The following is a 17,554-nucleotide window of genomic DNA, read 5'->3' as shown; positions in this document are numbered from 1 at the left end:
TTGCAAGGTGGGTCCGGTATGCGCCGCTAACGTCCGGATATCATAGGGTTTTCTTTAAGGTTAGTACTATAGTAAACTGACAGCTTTGCAATAAAGCCTTTTCCCAGAATCAAGCCAAGAGTCAGCAAAGACTATTTTTTTTGGAAAGATTAGCATCGGGTTTTTGTACTCATAGAATGTATTAATATATTTTCTAACTGTTATTGAGCAAAGCAAACAACTGAAAATATAGTGTCTGGAATATAAATGGAAATGCACTCAAAAAGGGTTTAAAAAGACCAAATCATTCTTGCAATTTCAAACACACTCCACTGACTAAAACTTTTCCCCTGTGGGGGGGGGGGGAGAGGGTGGACGGAGGGACGAAACGCGAAATAATTGTCACTTTCTTTTTCCCGTATTTCACTGAGTTGACTCTCCGGAGGGGTTTAAATCATTCTAAATATCGAAAAACTATGACCGTACTCACTTCTAAGCCCTTCTGCTCTTTAGTTTGTTTTATTTGCCAATGTTTTGACAGGTCCCGTTTTAAGAGTCGCGGCCGCAAGTATGAAAAATTGCTACGAGCTCCCAAAGCACTCCCAAACCTAACCACGCTAAAAACCTAATTCAAAAAGATGTTTTGAATATTTCAAACAATAGTAATCGTGAATATAAGATAAACCCCCCCTGGGGGAGATTTAGGAGCCTTCCGGTGCGAAATTTTGAAACTATTTGTGCGGTAGTTGCTGAAAAACGTGAGTGAGTTACGACACACAGACAGACAGACAGACAGACGACGACGACCAGCACTTTTTGGTACCCCCAAACACGGCGCTCGCTATCGCTCCCCAAAAAAGTGATTCCCGCACGGAAAAAATATCTTAGTTTTTACAGCTGAGCATTCGTTGTGACAGCTTATGTGTTAGCTGATATGGCGCCAGCTAATGTTCTCAGCTACCGCAGTCATTATCTTAGCTAAAAAACAAAACCCTCATTGCCGTGGCTAAAAATTTTAAATTAGCTAAGGCAGACAGTAGGAGGTTCAGCTATGAAAACCATGATGCTTTTGCTACCCCAACTGATAGTGTTTGCCATGAGACCACTCCCACGTTTACTGATCCAGCGTGGGTTCTTAGCTGAGACAACTAATGGGGGTTTGCTGCACGCGCAAAACATGCAGTCCCTCAAAGCTTTACTTCAACTGCGATCAAAGTTGCGAAGTATTTTTTTCGGCCCTCCACCCGGAGTGACATTGGGGCAGGCCATACGACACACACATGTGCTTCCGTGGCTCAGTGCCTCCGAGCACGGTTCTCAGCCAGTAGTCCCGGGTTCTATTCCCGTCTCAGTATTTTTCGGAGAGTAAAAAGTTTATTAGCGTTTGTAACTGAGGTATTAGCTAGCACAACAAAAGTGGTTGGCTGTCGCGACCAGCATGATTGCTGATGCTGCTAGAATATTTTTAGTTACCACGACTGCTGATTCTTGGCTGGCCCCATATCAGCCAATGCATTAGCTGTCACAACTAAGGGATTTTTTTCCGTGCGATCCAATGCGGCTTAGTTTTGATTTTTGATCTTAGAACGGAGAGGTCCGTTACTTTAAATCACCCTGTAGTACATGGAGGTGCCAGTGTCAAGTTACGCCACTCAGCTTCCGTCAAATTCAATGAAATTTGGTGTCTCAAGTTACCCCGCACAGTTACCATTTTCTATAAAATTCAGTATTACCCGATGAATGATGAGTTTCCCTCAAAACCAAAGCTGCATTTAGAATGTTGAAATAATAGGGTTGAAAGATACTATAGTCATTTGGGTCCCAGCGAGACGTGTTTTGAGTACCAAGGAAGACTTGTAACACTTCTCTAAAATTTGTAAATTTACTAAAATTGAAAAATCGTTATAGAACTGACCAGCTGGCCCTAACCCGCCATTCAAACGCTTAATCGTCTTTCCAAACAAGTATGAAGAAAAGTGCTAGGGCAGTTTTGACCTCCGAATGTACCGAGCCAGGTGGCAGCTCAAAAAAGGAGGAAAAGCAGAAGTGTCTCAAGTTACCCTTGCTGTCTCAAGTTACCCCGGTTTACGGTAATGGCGGAAATCCCCCTCCCGCTCATGTAAACCATGATGCACCTGCAGCAGCCCTTGTGCGACCCAGGCGGGATTTTCACCACCGGATTATTTTTTGGACGGTACTCCTGAATACCCTCCAAATCTGGTTACTCTAGCTCAACTCCTTCCTTGTACACAGACGCCAACAACAACTAAAAAACAACAACAACACACAGACACAAAAGGCAAATGCATAGGCCCTCACCCTATTTTTTGAATAGAAGGGCGGGCCAAAAAGTACGGGATTCCCTGTAAAAAAAAGTACGGTGTTGCCTGTAGAAAAAAGTACGGTATTGCCTGAAAAAAACGACGGTATTGCCTGTTAAAAAAAAGTACGGTGAAGTCTGGAGTAATCAGTACAGGATTTACCGTGATCTTTTCTCGCAGTGTCCACTCCAGTCTCTCGCCAAGTTTTGGCCAGATCTAAAAGTCTCGCCAAAATTTTGTCAGACAAAATAGTCTCGCCACAAAACGGTCAGACACAAAAGTCTCACCACGAGACTTTTGTGTCTGACCACGGCCCTAAGGACGTAACCGATCGGCTCATTACGGCTTTCAGGTGGCGGTCAGACACTAAAGTCTCACCGAGACTTTTGTGTCTGTCCGTTTTGAGGCGAGACTTTTTTGTCTGACCCAATTTTGACGAGACTTTCAGGTCTGACCAAAACTTGGCGAAACTTCATGTCTCGCCATATTTTGGCGTGAAGTCTTTCCATCCAATTTGCAGTGCAAGCTTGTGAACAAAGCTGTAGCTCTCCAGTGCTAGAACCCTCTGATGTGTCTCCGCGGAAATTTCTTCACTCAGAGTCCAACCAGAGGCGCTTACCTCACCGTTGGCTATCTCTTACAGGAGAGTGACGAGATCTTGGAAGCGGACGTAATCTCAAACTAAATTTTCGTTATTTCCCAGAAGAAACTGAGTGCAGGGGAAACCACAACAAATTAGGTACTTGAATGACGCGGAAGATCATTATGGTCTATATAGCATTACGTATCGGCACTGCAAAGTTTCAGAATGGTAAGGTCACTTCGCAGAGGTGCGCGCGTGACTTTAATTTTTATGGACTGCAGATTCATATTGCCTGAACTTACTTAATCCTTATGAGTAAAAGTTAAGTTTTTGGCCTGTCCCGTGTTTTTTTCTTTTTCATGTAAAAAAAGACCAAACCTGCGGAGGGACGGGAATGCGATGCATGCTGTCCGTCCGTGCGTCCGTCCGAGCACTTCCCGTGGTGCGGTCTCGATCAAATTTGGTATACAGCCTCCTCGGGCGACCCTTAGAACCGCCAGGTGGCAGCAAAGCCGGTTTTCAGACGGAGGCCGGGGGTTGCGTGGTGACGTTGGGTCTGCTGTGTGAGGCTGCCTAATCCAGCTCGCCGCGGGGTCAAACCGGGTCGAGGGAATGCTATGCACTCGGTCCTCGGTCACAAGGCTTCACTGCACTGATCACTCGTTACAACCTAACCGCAGCGTGTTCTACGGGTTCGTGAATGGTGAAGTAACGACACTCAGGTTGGTTGAGTACTCGGGCACACGCGGACTCTTTCGCGGCGGGGTATTCGGCAGAGAGAGCTCAGGTGTTTCCGTTTCCGGTACGGTGGTTGTAGAAGTAACTGGAGCTTCTCCCGAGTAGGGGCTGCGTGAGGGAGGCTCGTGCTTAATCACTGGACACCTAAGGTGAACGCGTCGGCCACAGCCGGGGGCAATCAGATTAGTAGGCAACCTACCCGCCAGTCGTGTTAGTTAGCTGGCATTTAACACGGGGTGACGCGGCCTATGTTTTCTACATAGGCACGCGCGCAGGCGCAGAGGGGGGCAAAGTGGGTTGCCCCCCCCCCCCCCCCCCCCCCAGGAGCTAAGGCTTGCTGAAAAAAATCGCGCATTTGCCCCAAGGGGAACTAACTCCAGCCAAATTTGTGCACCAAAATTCATAAAATATGTAAAATTCACTTAAATTTTTTGAAATTGAACGAAATTTGACCGAAATGCATCGGAATACGACTGAAAGTCTTTGAAATTCGACTGAAACTTGTCGAAATTTCACCGAAGTTCATTGGATTTGTACACTGAAATTTTACAGGGCCTTGTTCCCTGTAACTTACTAAATCCCAAAGTTGTTGGACGTTGGTTACGGTGAATCCTGCGCAATGTGTGCATTGCAGTAGAACTTTTTAGGAGATATATATTCTGGTTACACGAGGTTATTTCTGCCCTCCAAATTTACTGATAGTTAAAGACAAAGGAGTTTACTTGTGTAACTTAGACTCCTTAAAGAACAAAGATAGTCGCCCCTCTATGCGCTTTATTTTTATTAAAAGGAGTCATGAAGAGTTCGGTTCAGTGACCTCATTTTTTTCGACGGAATTCAGACCCTGACAATAGTGAAGTAAGGTTAAAATTTTCTTCCTTGCGAAATTTCTTTCGGATTGCCTAAAATTTGATCAAAATATTAGTCATGTAATGTTAAATATTCTTGGGCACCTTGAAAAATTAAAGAAGACTAGTCTAGAAAGCTGCTGCTTTCTCTCGATCCATTTGTGTAGTGCGTAATTTTGTAATTAAGATATCTAAGAAAATGAATATTTTTATTTATTTGACGGTTCAAGTTTTACAAGCAAAAGTTTTCTACATTTGGGGCTGTTCTCCGCACCTCACTAAGGAATTTACCCATTGAAAACTTAAATCAAATGTCCCCGGACAGGGTAGGAGCTGGACGTACCCCCTCCGGGACGTACACAAGGTGTCCGTTGTAATAAGATATTTTCAGCGCTGTTCTGAACACATGAGGTTTGTCCATCAGTTGTTTTTTTTTTTTTTTAAGAATAAATGGGGATCTAGTTAGAAATTAGGAGCAAGTCAATTTATTTCGCAGTCTTTGCTCTGAACTGGTCTACATAGATGTGTATTATTTTAAGTCTTCTGACAATGTTCCTCTTTTCCTAGAAAAAGACTTATCTGCTTAACACAAAAAAAATCAAAACAGTTACGAAAAAACTAATGATTGGCAGTATTTAATGAAGCGCCTCGTTTTGCAATCAACCCTATTGATTCAACACCTGTTATTTTGAGTTAAAAGGGAACATTTCTTACACTTGGGAGCCCTTGGATGGGCACGAATTCAGAAAGCGTCCTAAGAGGGGATTTGTACTTGTACTGAACAAAGCAAAAACCAATACATTGCAACCACACTTGACCTAGTTCAGATAGTTCCTCCTTGGTTTGTCCGAATGTGCTGTTTGTGGTTGCTGCTCGTGCTGCACTTTTTCTTGCTGACTGAGAACTCGAAAGGCTCCTACCTAATGTGGGTTCTGAGATGCCTTCTGAGGTTTCCGGATTCACTGAAACTCTTCTTACAAACGGTGCACTCGTAAGGCTTCTCCCCGGTGTGGGTGCGAAGGTGCATTCTCAGACCTCCACTTTTCCTGAAACTCTTCTTGCAAACTGTGCACTCGTAAGGCTTCTCCCCGGTGTGGGTCCGTAGGTGCGTTCTAAGATCTCCACTTGTCCTGAAACTCTTCTTGCAAACGGTGCACTCGTAAGGCTTCTCCCCGGTGTGGGTCCGCAGGTGCGTTTTAAGATCTCCACTTTTCCTGAAACTCTTCTTGCAAACTGTGCACTCGAAAGGCTTCTCCCCGGTGTGGATCCGAAGGTGCACACGCAGACTCCCACTCTCAGAGAAACTCTTCATGCAAACTGTGCATTCGAATGGCTTGTCCTTTGTGTGGATCCGCAGGTGCGTTCTCAGACTTCCACTCACTGAAAACTTCTTCAGACAAACTGCGCACTCGAAACGCTTCTCTCCGGTGTGGGTCCGTAGGTGCGTTCTAAGATATCCACTTTTCCTGAAACTCTTCTTGCAAACTGTGCACTCGAAAGGCTTCTCCCCGGAGTGGGTCCGGAGGTGCAATTTTAGATTCCCACTTTGAGAGAACTTCTTCTGGCAAACTACGCACTCAAACGGCTTCACCTTGGTGTGGGTGCGAAGGTGCCTTGTTAGGTGACTCTTTGAGCAACTTCTCCTCGCAGAACGTGCACTCGAAAGGCTTCTCCCCGGTGTGGATCCGCAAGTGCGCCTGGAGGACACTCTTCAGTCGGAACTCCTTCTCGCAGACTGAACAGTGGAGCGCCTGCTGCCCTCCACGCCTTTTTCCCTGTTGAGCACGCGGCGCCGCTGACGCTGCCGCCTGCTCGCCGCACTGTGCAATCTCAAGGGCCATGATGCGCCTGGCAGGGAGGGCCTGCTGGAACACACACATCAATTAGTCTAACTTCAGGTTTGCCCACTGCAACTAGAGGACATAGACCATACCTTAGGTGCAGGCGAAGACCTCAAAATGCAGAGAGTAACGGTGCACACCGACTCGGGTCCTATTCTGCATGAAATAAATTTGGTAAAGGAGTAGACGCTGGTGAAATTCTTGGCTGCACAGATTCCCCAAACGGTGGACAATTGGTCCAGTTAGCAATAACAAGAACACTAAAAGTTGGGAATAGGAACGAATCCCTGGACCGGAAGTCAAAGAACAGAAGTTAGAAATAAAACCGCTTCTGCGCATGCACAAACGCCTACTTTAGGGTGGCCAAAAAAATAAATCGAAGTTCTTCCGATCGTCCAATTCCGCTCAGAAATCGATTCTAGACCGAAAAATTAATACCCCTTTTTTGGCGTTTTGTCCTGAGACGATTTTAAATACCGGCTCAAAAGCAAAAATGGTTTTTTACCCATTTAAAACCCTGTTTTCTCGTCAGCGATCCCTGTGACCAGCAGATGATTACTCTAGCTTTCACCTTCCCTGGCCTTATTGCAAGGTCTGAAGTTAGGAAGAGCCAGGTACTAGACACAACGGAACAGTTAGGCAGGATTTGACGGGGAAAATCCTTATATACCTTCTGGCAGAAAAAAAATCGAACGACCCGTCAAAACCTGCCTGGACCTGTTCGGTTGTGTCTAGGACGTGGCTCTTCTTAACCTCTGACCAGGGATAATAAGGCCAGGGAAGGTGAAAGAGTAATCATCTGCTGGTCACATGGATCGCTGACGAGAAAAAAGGTCGAAACGTGACTTAAAAATCGAAATTGGGCGATTACTGCATGTTTCAAGCAGAAACGGACCTTAAAACGCAGTCTGGCCAAAAAATGATGCAAATCTTTTTGCATGCTCTAAAAAACTGACCAAGGGTTTGAAGATCAGAGAAAAATTGCGGGCTCAGAGCTCGACAGGTTTTTCTTTATATTAAAAACAATACGAAATGCATGCCCCCAGATGGTAGGCAAATTGATTTGCACACCTCCATTTCACGTGGTCGGGTTATTTAGGGATAGGGTAAGATAAAAAAGTGGACAAGGGCCGATCTCAGCCGTCCGAAACAAGAAAAATATCTCAAAATAGTGAACATATGTTGTTTTTTGTTTGAGCGAAAATCGCTAGCAGAATACTGAAGACGAAGTCTGACAAAAAGTTGGTGAAAACGTAATTTGTTCGCCGTTGAAAACAGAAGATTTTGCCGTCTCGCTTTTGAAAATCCAATGAAAATTGCAATTTACATGACAATTTTGGCGTTTTAAATAGATAAAAACAATTTTGAGCTTTTGAGCCGGTAATCGTCTCAGGACAGATCGCAAAACATAGGGGTTTTTATTTTTCGGTCTAGAATCGATTTCTGAGCGGAATCGGACGATCGGAAAAACTTCGATTTTTTGGGCCACCCTCACGATTATTTCATTTGCGATGCAGAACGCACTTTCAGCGCGATATAAATTTCATCGCTCTTTTCTGTGATGATTATTGCAAAAAGGTGTGATGAGCTGCTGCATCGCAGAATTTTGCAATGATCATTGCAAAAAACTGTATTGAATGCAGATTTTGTGTTGCCATCATCGCATTTTTGTGCAATAATTCCTACTTTCATTGCAGAAATGTGCGATGATCATTGCAAAAATTTTGTGATACAAAAGTCATCGCATCTGGGGAGCAATGATTCGTGGGAATCACATTTTGGATATTATCATACGTTTTTGTGTTGAAAGTATCACAACTTGGATAACAGTGCTAGCCTACTTCCAGTCGAGGTGGGACGTCTGCGCAGCAGCGGCACTTTAATTCCTCGATCTACGGTCCAGGGATTCGTTACATACAAAACAAGAAGGAAAGACATCAAAGAATTGATATCACATGGGAGAGACTCGTTCGTAAAAAAGCTAGATTCATGTGTCAGTAGCTGATCGTTACATGAGTTGTCCTCTGACGATTTGTAATTTTGCCTTTTAACGAACGCTTCCGGTTGGTTCTCCTCTCAGGCAGGGAACATCGATGCATCGCGATATCTCGAGATATCGATTCTCATGCATAATCGAATTTACGCTAGAGTCCGTGAGTCCGTGCCAAAAACCTGCTTTTTCCATAAAACCCTCAGAAGGACACATTCTAGACACATTTTAGAAAGCAGTCAAGTGAAACTTATTGTTTCATCTCTCATCTGACAAGATGACACGACACAGCTTGCAGTTCTGAGACATGTATCATGGTTAGGGTCAAACAATGTTTCGTTAATACCAAATGTCCCAAAATTAGCCATAGTCACTTGCAAAAAACCCTCCTAGATTTTTGTTGACCAAAGATCCCGTGCCAATGTTGTTGTTCTTTGCGTTTCAGTGGCGTTCAACATCAAAAGATACAGACACGTGAAAAGAGGTTAGTTTCACATAATGCACTAAAAACGTCTCTCTTTTCTGTTCATTTTCTCAATATTTCTCATTGCAAGTAAAAAAAAACTTCATTTACGATCAAGCGACTGACACTCCATCTTTCATTTGACACCACTCTCATTTTCCCACATGCTGTGAGATCTGAGATGAAAGATGTCCCCCCAAAACTCATTTTTGAACACAATACTCGTTCTAGAGTTTTGTATGTTAATGAGTGGTGTGTAAAGAACGAGTAAAAAATACATGTAACACCAGGAAATCGCGCAACACAGGTTGACCCTTTCCCTCTATTATTTATCGGATGCGGGCCAGAAACATTTTAGGAGTTCTGCCTTCAAACAATTCAAAATTGTCTAACGGTGCAATCAACAAATACAAACACCGCATGCTGTTTTGATTTGAGATCACGACGATAAGCGCGCCGATATCTATGAGGGGACCGTGCCGAAGGCTGCCCAGCGCCGCTGGCCAAAAGCCAAGTGTTAAAACCAAATTTTTGAAAGGATTGTCGAAGCTGGTGCAGATTCTCAATGGCAAAGCCAATTACGACAAGCCACACGGTTTGCCGTCTACCCTGTTGAAGACGCCCCCACCCCCCTTTTCCCCCCAAAGTGGCGTAGCAATACGCTTGGCCCAGACCGCCCCGATGTAGCGTTACACAAAATTATTCATGAAAACAAAGCTTTAACCCTCTCACATTCTGAGTGTGACGCGTGACTTAACGCCGTCCTCTCATGTCCATACCGCAGCGTAACGCACTCGATCCCCCTGCCTCGAAGAGCGCACCGTAATAAAGGGACGTCCCCAAACAAACGCAACTGGCAAGACGAACTCAAATCCATGGCCACTTGTCCTGTTTCACCTTTGCAAGTTAGCCCAACGTAGATCGGAAATGCTTCACGCTCCTCGCCGACTTTCCTTCACGCTAATCCGGACGACCAGAAAGAAATCCTAAAGTCGTAAGCACATTTGACGGTGGATCGAGACGTTTACAGTGACCGGAAACAAGGGTGACCGGCGTATCTAGCGAACTGATTCCCTGGTGGAAATGCCTGCACAAACACTCACACTTAATGATTGTGTACAATTTTGTACGTGTAACTTGCACGATTATGTGCATGTAAGTTGAATTTGCATATTATTCGTACAAGTCCATAAATTTAAACAGATCTGGGCATAATTATGTGAAAAAAGAGGTTTCAAACTACGCATCAGCAAGTACAAAATTGTACTCAAACATTTAGCGTGCAGGCTTCCTCGGCGCCCCGTTGGCAGTGCAGCCTTACCGTCGCGCGGGTGCACCTTATCTCTTCCTCGCGTGCCAACTGCGACTTACCTTCGGGAAGTCCGCCTTGGGCAAGCCGACGAGGGACCGCTGGGAACACTGCGGCTGCGTTTCACGGCCCGAAGTGTGCCACGAACTCTGCAACGGAAGTGGAGAGAAATTGAAGAAGGGCAACGGATCCTGCGAATGCACCGTGTGGACATCCGGGAAGAGAGGACGCGCGGAAGGGAAACGCTCGCGGTTACGCAATTTCAGGATCAACACTCTGAAACGGTTTTAACCTTTTTCAGGCTACACAAGGATACATGAGTTTTCAAAAAGAAAACTCCGTGATTAACGAACTATGTCTCCGCATAAGAAGCTGTGTAGTTTGTCCCTGCTCAAAGTACTTCGTAAGGTTCTAATGCGTGCTGTTTACTTCCCGTCGATTCCGCTTCAGCACTTGTGAAATGCTCCACACAGTTGATCCATGAAGCGGACGAAGGGGATAGCTCAATTTTCATCATTTTTCAGGAGACACAAAAAACTGATTGCAGGGTAAACTTCATCCAATCAGATGAATGATGCAATTGCATTTTTGTCAAGAAAGCCTAAGAAATAACTGTGAAAATTTTCATAAGTCTAGTGTCACTCTGTAGACGATTTCTGTGATTTAAATCTTTACGTTGGAGTAGATTACGGAACCATGTTGGGTCTAGGACAACTCGTCCCGACCGACTCGTACCCGGCCTAATACGTCCCCGAGGAAATCCCGTCCCAACCCATGTTGATTCCCGTCCTAAGTCGCCCAAGTAATTATGTATTTTTAAACAATATTTTTATTGAATTTGGCTTTATTTTACGATGGGACCTATGAACAACTTAGTTCTCCCAAACAAGGCGGAATTTGGAGACAATTCAAGTGGAGCTGCGGTCCTTATACTATACCCAGGATTCAGCCGGCCCGAGATTCAATTTGTGTGGCCCTTTATGCATTTCGGAAATTTTCTATAGGATTTAAATGAGATTTTGCTGACTAGTACAACTTTAAACGCTGATTCTGATGTTGAAATGTGGTTAAAAAGTTAACGGCCAATTGTGAGAAATTTGCTGTCAAAATCGCCGATTCCATGGCAAAACTCGACTCGTGAAAGGAAAAAAAAGGGAGTGGGGGGAGACGAGCCGCACAGTGCGGCCGATCCCGAAAAACGCGGACATAAACGACTTTTTCAATTTTGAGCTACAATTGTTTCCATAGTGGGATTCGAAACTAGGATGATTCTTACGTCTAAAAACAGGGCGGACCAAAAGCCGAGCTTCTTTTTGGGTCTGTACAGCTACTCCAAAAGCTGAAATAGCACGTTCGAAATGAAAAATTTCTTTGACTGCAGGTAGACAAGATGCAAATTGACTTCGTGACTCCTAGGATTTCTTGAAATCGTATTTTTTTTAAAAGCTGCTGCTTTCTCTCGATTTATTTGTGTAGTACGTAATTTTGTAATAAAGATTCCTAAGAAAATGATTTTTATTTATTTGACAGTAAAAGTTTTACAAGCAAAAGTTTTCTACATTTGGGGCTGTTCTCAGCACCTCACTAAGGAATTTACCCATTGGAGACTTAAATCAAATATCGCTGAAAACAAGGTGTTCGTTGTAATAAGATATTTTCAGAGCTGTTCTGAACACATTTGGTTTGTCCATCAGTTGTTACTTTTTTTTTTTTTTTGGAGAATAACCGGGAAGCTAGTTAGAAATTAGAAGCAAGTCAATTTATTTCACAGCCTTTGCTCTGAACTGGTCTGCATAGATGTGTATTATTTCAAGTCTTCTGACAATGTTCCTCTTTTCCTAGAAAAAGACTTATCTGCTTAACACAATAAAATTTAAAACAGTTATTTAAAAAAACAACTAATGATTGGCAGTATTTAATGGAGCGCCTCGTTTTGCAATCAACCCTGTTGATTCAACACCTGTTATTTTTGAGTTATAAGGGAACATTTCTTACACTTGGGTGCCCTTGGATGGGGACGAATTCAGAAAGCGTCCTAAGAGGGGATTTGTACTTGTACTGAACAAAGCAAAAACCAATACATTGCAACCACACTTGACCTAATACAGATAGTTCCTCCTTGGTTTGTCCGGGTGTGCTGTTTTTGGTTGCTGCTCGTGCTGCACTTTTTCTTGCTGACTGAGAACTCAAAAGGCTCCTACCTAATGTGGGTTCTGAGATGCCTTCTGAGGTTTCCGGATTCACTGAAACTCTTCTTACAAACGGTGCACTCGAAAGGGTTCTCCCCGGTATGGGTCCGTAGGTGCGATCTAAGATTTCCACTTTTCCTGAAACTCTTCTTGCAAACTGTGCACTCGAAAGGCTTCTCCCCAGTGTGGATGCGAAGGTGCTCTCTCAAACTCGAACTTGCAGTGAATTTGTTCTTGCAAACTGTGCACTCGTAAGGCTTCTCCTCGGTGTGGGTCCGTAGGTGCCTTCTAAGATCTCCACTTGTCCTGAAACTCTTCTTGCAAACTGTGCACTCGAAAGGCTTCTCCCCGGTGTGGATCCGAAGGTGCGTTCTAAGATCTCCACTTTTCCTGAAACTCTTCTTGCAAACTGCGCACTCGAAAGGCTTCTCCCCGGTGTGGGTCCGTAGGTGCGTTCTAAGATCTCCACTTTTCCTGAAACCCTTCTTGCAAACTGTGCACTCGAAAGGGTTCTCCCCAGTGTGGATGCGAAGGTGCTCTCTCAAACTCGAACTTGCAGTGATTTTTTTCTTGCATACTGGGCACTCGTAAGGCTTCTCCCCGATGTGGGTCCGTTGGTGCGTTCTAAGATCTCTACTTGTCCTGAAACTCTTCTTGCAAACTGTGCATTCGAATGGCTTGTCCTTTGTGTGGATCCGCAGGTGCGTTCTCAGATTCGCACTCACTGAAAACTTCTTCAGACAAACTGCGCACTCGAAGGGCTTCTCCTCGGAGTGGGTCTGAAGGTGCAATTTTAGATTCCCACTTTGAGAGAACTTCTTCTGGCAAACTACGCACTCAAACGGCTTCACCTTGGTGTGGGTGCGAAGGTGCGTTGTAAGGTGACTCTTTTGAGCAAACTTCTCCTCGCAGAACGTGCACTCGAAAGGCTTCTCCCCGGTGTGGATTCGCAAGTGCGCCTGGAGGCCACTGTTGAATCGGAACTCCTTCTCGCAGACTGCACAGTGGAGCGCCTGCTGCCCTCCACGCTTTCCTCGTGGAGCACGCGGCGCCGCTGACGATGCCGCCTCCTCGCCGCACTGTGCACTCTCAAGGGCCATGATGCGCCTGGCAGGGAGGGCCTGCTGGAACACTCAGATCAATTAGTCTAACTTCAGGTTTGCCCACTGGAACTAGAGGAAATTGACCATACCTTAGGTGCAGGCGAAGACCTCAAAATGCTGAGAGTAACGGTGTACACCGACTCGGGTCTTATTCTGCAACAAAATGAAATAAATATGGTAAAGGAGTAGACGCTGGTGAAATTCTTCGCTGCACAGATTCCCCAAACGGTGGACAATTCGAGGGGTCCGCTTCATAAGATCTTATCTCGGCGTTCGCCCCAAGACACTTATCTTAAACGCCTGCAAATTTCACTCATTTTGGTCAGTCAGAATAAATACGACGGTAAGCGAAACATTTTTACATGCACTTATGGTTTCTTTGATCTTCCATCTTTAGATTTACTTGAACATGCATACTCACAAATTATATTGATGTATAGCTGTATCAAATGATCAATGTATCAATGATATGTGAAATTCACCTGCGTTTAAGATAAGATTGTCTTTGGGGGGGGGGGGCGCCCAGATAAAATCTTTGAGGACTGTGTGGTTGTGATGTGCAAGTACCACAACCACACAAGGACAGCGGTTCCCAACCATTTTCAGCCCGCGACCCCAAAATGGCTTCCAAAATTTTTCGCGACCCCAGGAACAAAATAACGCGACCCCACACGACCTCTTGTTTTTTGGCCCGTCCCGTTAATTTTTTGTAAAAAAAATGACGAAGGGACGGGCATATAGTATGATGCATGCTGTGCGTCCGTCCGTCCGTTCGTTCGTCCGAGGACTTCCCGTGGTCCGTTCTGGACCAAATTTGGTATGCAGCCTCCTTGGGTGATCCTAAGAAACGCCCGGTGGCAGCAAATCCGATCCGAGCCCCGGGGGCGCTGCTGCAGGTGCATCATGGTCTACATGGGGTCGAGGAGGATCTCGCAACGGATGCAGCTAGGAGGGCATGTAGGGTATTTTTTGGAATCGGGGCGACGAGAAAAAACCAATGCTGCCAGTTTCGAGCGAATCGGAGAAGTTCGGACCCGGGTTCAAATCCCAGCGGGGTATTTTTTGAACATTCTTTTTATTCGAGTTTTTGCATTGTTTCTGATGTTTTTGATGGTGCTGATGACGAAATAGACATTTATTTTGACCCCAGACTCAGGTTCAAATCCCGACGGGAAAATAGGTGAAGTTCGCACATTTCTAAATGTACGAGACGGGCCAAAGTTGCCGATGTGTATCGCTACTTTTCCTGTTATTTTTTTTTTTTTTTTTTTTTTTTGGGGGGGGGGATTTTCCGAAAATTAACTTTCAGATTGAATTTTGACCTAATTTAGAGGGTTTAAGTGCATTTAAAATAGAGGGCCGAAATTTGTAATAAGACATTTTAATTTTCAAATGACAGCTGCATTGCTGTGTTAATTTTGACACCCGAGCTTGGTACTCTTTTGTGCCGCCCGCGCGGGCCTTTTAAAAACATTGGCGTGGGCATTGGCGTGGGTATAGGCATACCACGCTTGACATTGGGGATTGCCTCCACTCGGGCCGCATGAACATACAGCATTGAGGATTCGCGGAAGGAAAGAAAATAGAACATGGTAGTCAACGAGCAATCCAGGCTCCATCGGTTGACTGGGGACGAGTTAATCCCCTCCGCAGGGTTTTACTTACACGAACCTGTATTCTATGCGTCGGCTTCCGCTTGGAAGCGCCAAAAAACACCAAACGCCCGTCGGTTTTTCCATATTTCCGCACTGGCGGTTTCCCCACAGACCGACCCTCAGGAGCCAACTCGCGACCCCACGCGACCCCGGCCACCCCACAAAATTTTTCCGCGACCCCGGGGTTGGGAACCACTCGGAACCACTGGAATAGGACCCCTCGAATTGGTCCAGTTAGCAATAACAAGAACACTAAGAGTTGGGTGTAGGAACGAATCCCTGGACCGGAAGTCAAAGAACAGAAGTTAGAAAAATAAAACCGCTTCTGCGAGAGGGTTAACCACTCGCGTAATACCCTGTACACAAAAACCGTGTATTACGCGAAATACACGTGATCGTAATACTATTTTTGGGTCAAATGTGCCAATTTTGGCATTTTAGGGCCGTAATACACCCGTAATTCAGCGTAATACCGAGTAGTCTGTACACGATTTCTTGAAGTGTTTACCCCCTCGCGCTTCTGCGCATGCACATACGCCTACTTTAGGGTGGCCAAAAAAAACGAAGTTTTTCCGATCGCCTAATTTCGCTCAGAAATCTATTCTAGACCGAAAAATAATGACCCCTTTTATGCGTTTTGACCTGAGACGATTTTACATACCGGCTCAAAAGCAAAAATGGTTTTTCCCCATTTAAAACCATGTTTTCTCGTCAGCGATCCCTGCGACCAGCAGATGATTACTCTAGCTTTCGCCTTCCCTGGCCTTATTGCAAGGTCTGAAGTTAGGAAGAGCCAGGTACTAGACACAACCGAACAGTTCCAGGCAGGATTTGACGGGGAAAATCCTTATATACCTTCTGGCAGAAAAAAATCGAACGACCCGTCAAATCCTGCCTTGACCTGAACGGTTGTGCCTAGGACCTCGCTCCTCCTCACTTCAGACCTTGCAATAAGGCCAGGGAAGGTGAAAGAGTCGAGGTGGGACGTCAGCGCAACAGCGGCACTTTCATTCCTCGATCTACGGTCCGGGGATTCGTTACATACAAAAAATATGATTCAACGAACGTTAATGAAAGCAGATGATACTCGTTTCGTTTCCTTCTACGGGGTAGTATGGGGTAGTAAAGAAAGTATCAGTTCATGCACATTCAAAACATGCATCCCCGCTGTAGCCGGGGAGGGATTGTGAATGTTGCGCGCAGGCCGTCGCGCGCGAGGAGGGGATGCCAGGGTGCCATAGTCAAATTCCGCGCGGGCTGCGCCGCAGGCACAGCCAGCCAGACGCACCATCCCGCCCCGGCAGTCAGGCCCCATTATATTGTTAGGTATTTGGACTATGGGGTAAAAGCTAGCTGACACCTTTATGTGTCTTGTTGTTGTTGTTGTAGTTGGCCCGTCCCGTTCATTTTTTGTAAAAAAAATGACGGAGGGACGGGCATATAGTATGATCCCGGCTGTGCGTCCGTTCGTTCGTTCGTTCGTTCGTTCGTTCGTTCGTTCCTCCGAGGACTTCCCGCGGTCCGATCTTGACCAAATTTGGTATGCAGCCTCCTTGGGTGACCCTAAGAACCGCCCGGTGGCAGCAAATCCGATCCGAGCCCCGGGGGCGCTCCTGCAGGTGCATCATGGTCTACATGGGGTCGAGGAGGATCTCGGCAACGGATGCAGCTAGAAGGGCATGTAGGGGTATTTTTGGAATCGGGGCGACGAGAAAAAACCAATGGTGCCATTTTCGAGCGAATCGGAGAAGTTCGGGCCCGGGTTCAAATCCCAGCGGGGTATTTTTTGAACATTCTTTTTATTTGCGTTTTTGCATTGTTTGAGTTTCTGATGTTTTTGGGGGTGCTGATGACGAAAACTACATTTATTTTAACCCCAGACTCAGGTTTAGTTCCCGTCAGGGTCAAACATTGCGAAATTTGTACGTTTCTTAATGTACGGGACGGGCCAAAGTTGCCGATGAATATCGCTACTTTTCCTGTTATTTTAGGTATGTTTTTAAGTAAAGGTATCATCTGCTAAAAAATAGACTGAACACCAGGATATCGCGCAACACAGGTTGACTCTTTCCCCCTATTATTTATCGGATGTGGGCCAAAAACATATTAGGAGTTCTGCCTTCACACAATTTGAGATTGCCTATCAACAAATGCAAACACCGCATGCTGTTTTGATTAGAGATCACGACGATAAGCGCGCCGATGTCTATCAGGGGACCCTGCCGAAGGCCGCTCAGCGCCGCTGGCCAAAAGCGAAGTGTAAAAACCAAATTCTTGAAAGGATTGTCGAAACTGGTGCAGGTTCGCAATGGCGAAGCCTATTACGACAAACCACGGTTTGCCGTCAACCCAGTTGAAGACGTCCCCCCTCCTCCGCCCATAGTTGCGAAGCATTACGCTGGCCCAGACCGCCCCGATGTAGCGTTGCACAAAATTATTCATGAAAGCACAGCTTTAACCCTCTCACATTCTGAGTGTTACGCGTGACTTAACGCCGCCCTCTCAGGTTCATACCGCAGCGTAACGCACTCGACA

General features: G+C 45.5%; 1 protein-coding gene and 1 long non-coding RNA gene across 2 annotated transcripts in view; both read right to left on the bottom strand.

Moving 5' to 3' along the window:
* The window catches only part of LOC117643891 (zinc finger protein 26-like), a 22,166-nt gene extending 8,651 nt beyond the window's left edge, over window positions 1-13,515 (bottom strand). Inside the window, exons 1-3 of the mRNA XM_034383049.1 lie at window positions 13,454-13,515; window positions 12,274-13,382; window positions 10,135-10,221 (exon numbers count right to left, since the gene is read on the bottom strand). Of these exons, the coding sequence (XP_034238940.1) occupies window positions 10,135-10,221; window positions 12,274-13,361 (1,175 nt within the window). The 5' untranslated portion in view covers window positions 13,362-13,382; window positions 13,454-13,515. The remainder of the gene's footprint in view (window positions 1-10,134; window positions 10,222-12,273; window positions 13,383-13,453) is intronic.
* Window positions 6,275-9,840, bottom strand: LOC117643900. The gene is made up of 3 exons (XR_004587650.1): window positions 9,700-9,840; window positions 6,403-6,466; window positions 6,275-6,331 (listed from the first exon to the last, which is right to left on the bottom strand). It is a non-coding gene; the product is annotated as an uncharacterized LOC117643900 (long non-coding RNA).
* Window positions 13,516-17,554: the final 4,039 nt, after the last annotated feature.

Source organism: Thrips palmi, unplaced genomic scaffold (genome assembly GCF_012932325.1).
Source record: "Thrips palmi isolate BJ-2018 unplaced genomic scaffold, TpBJ-2018v1 HiC_scaffold_17, whole genome shotgun sequence".
Lineage (NCBI taxonomy): Eukaryota > Metazoa > Arthropoda > Insecta > Thysanoptera > Thripidae > Thrips > Thrips palmi.
This window is presented reverse-complemented; position numbering and strand designations above follow the sequence as displayed.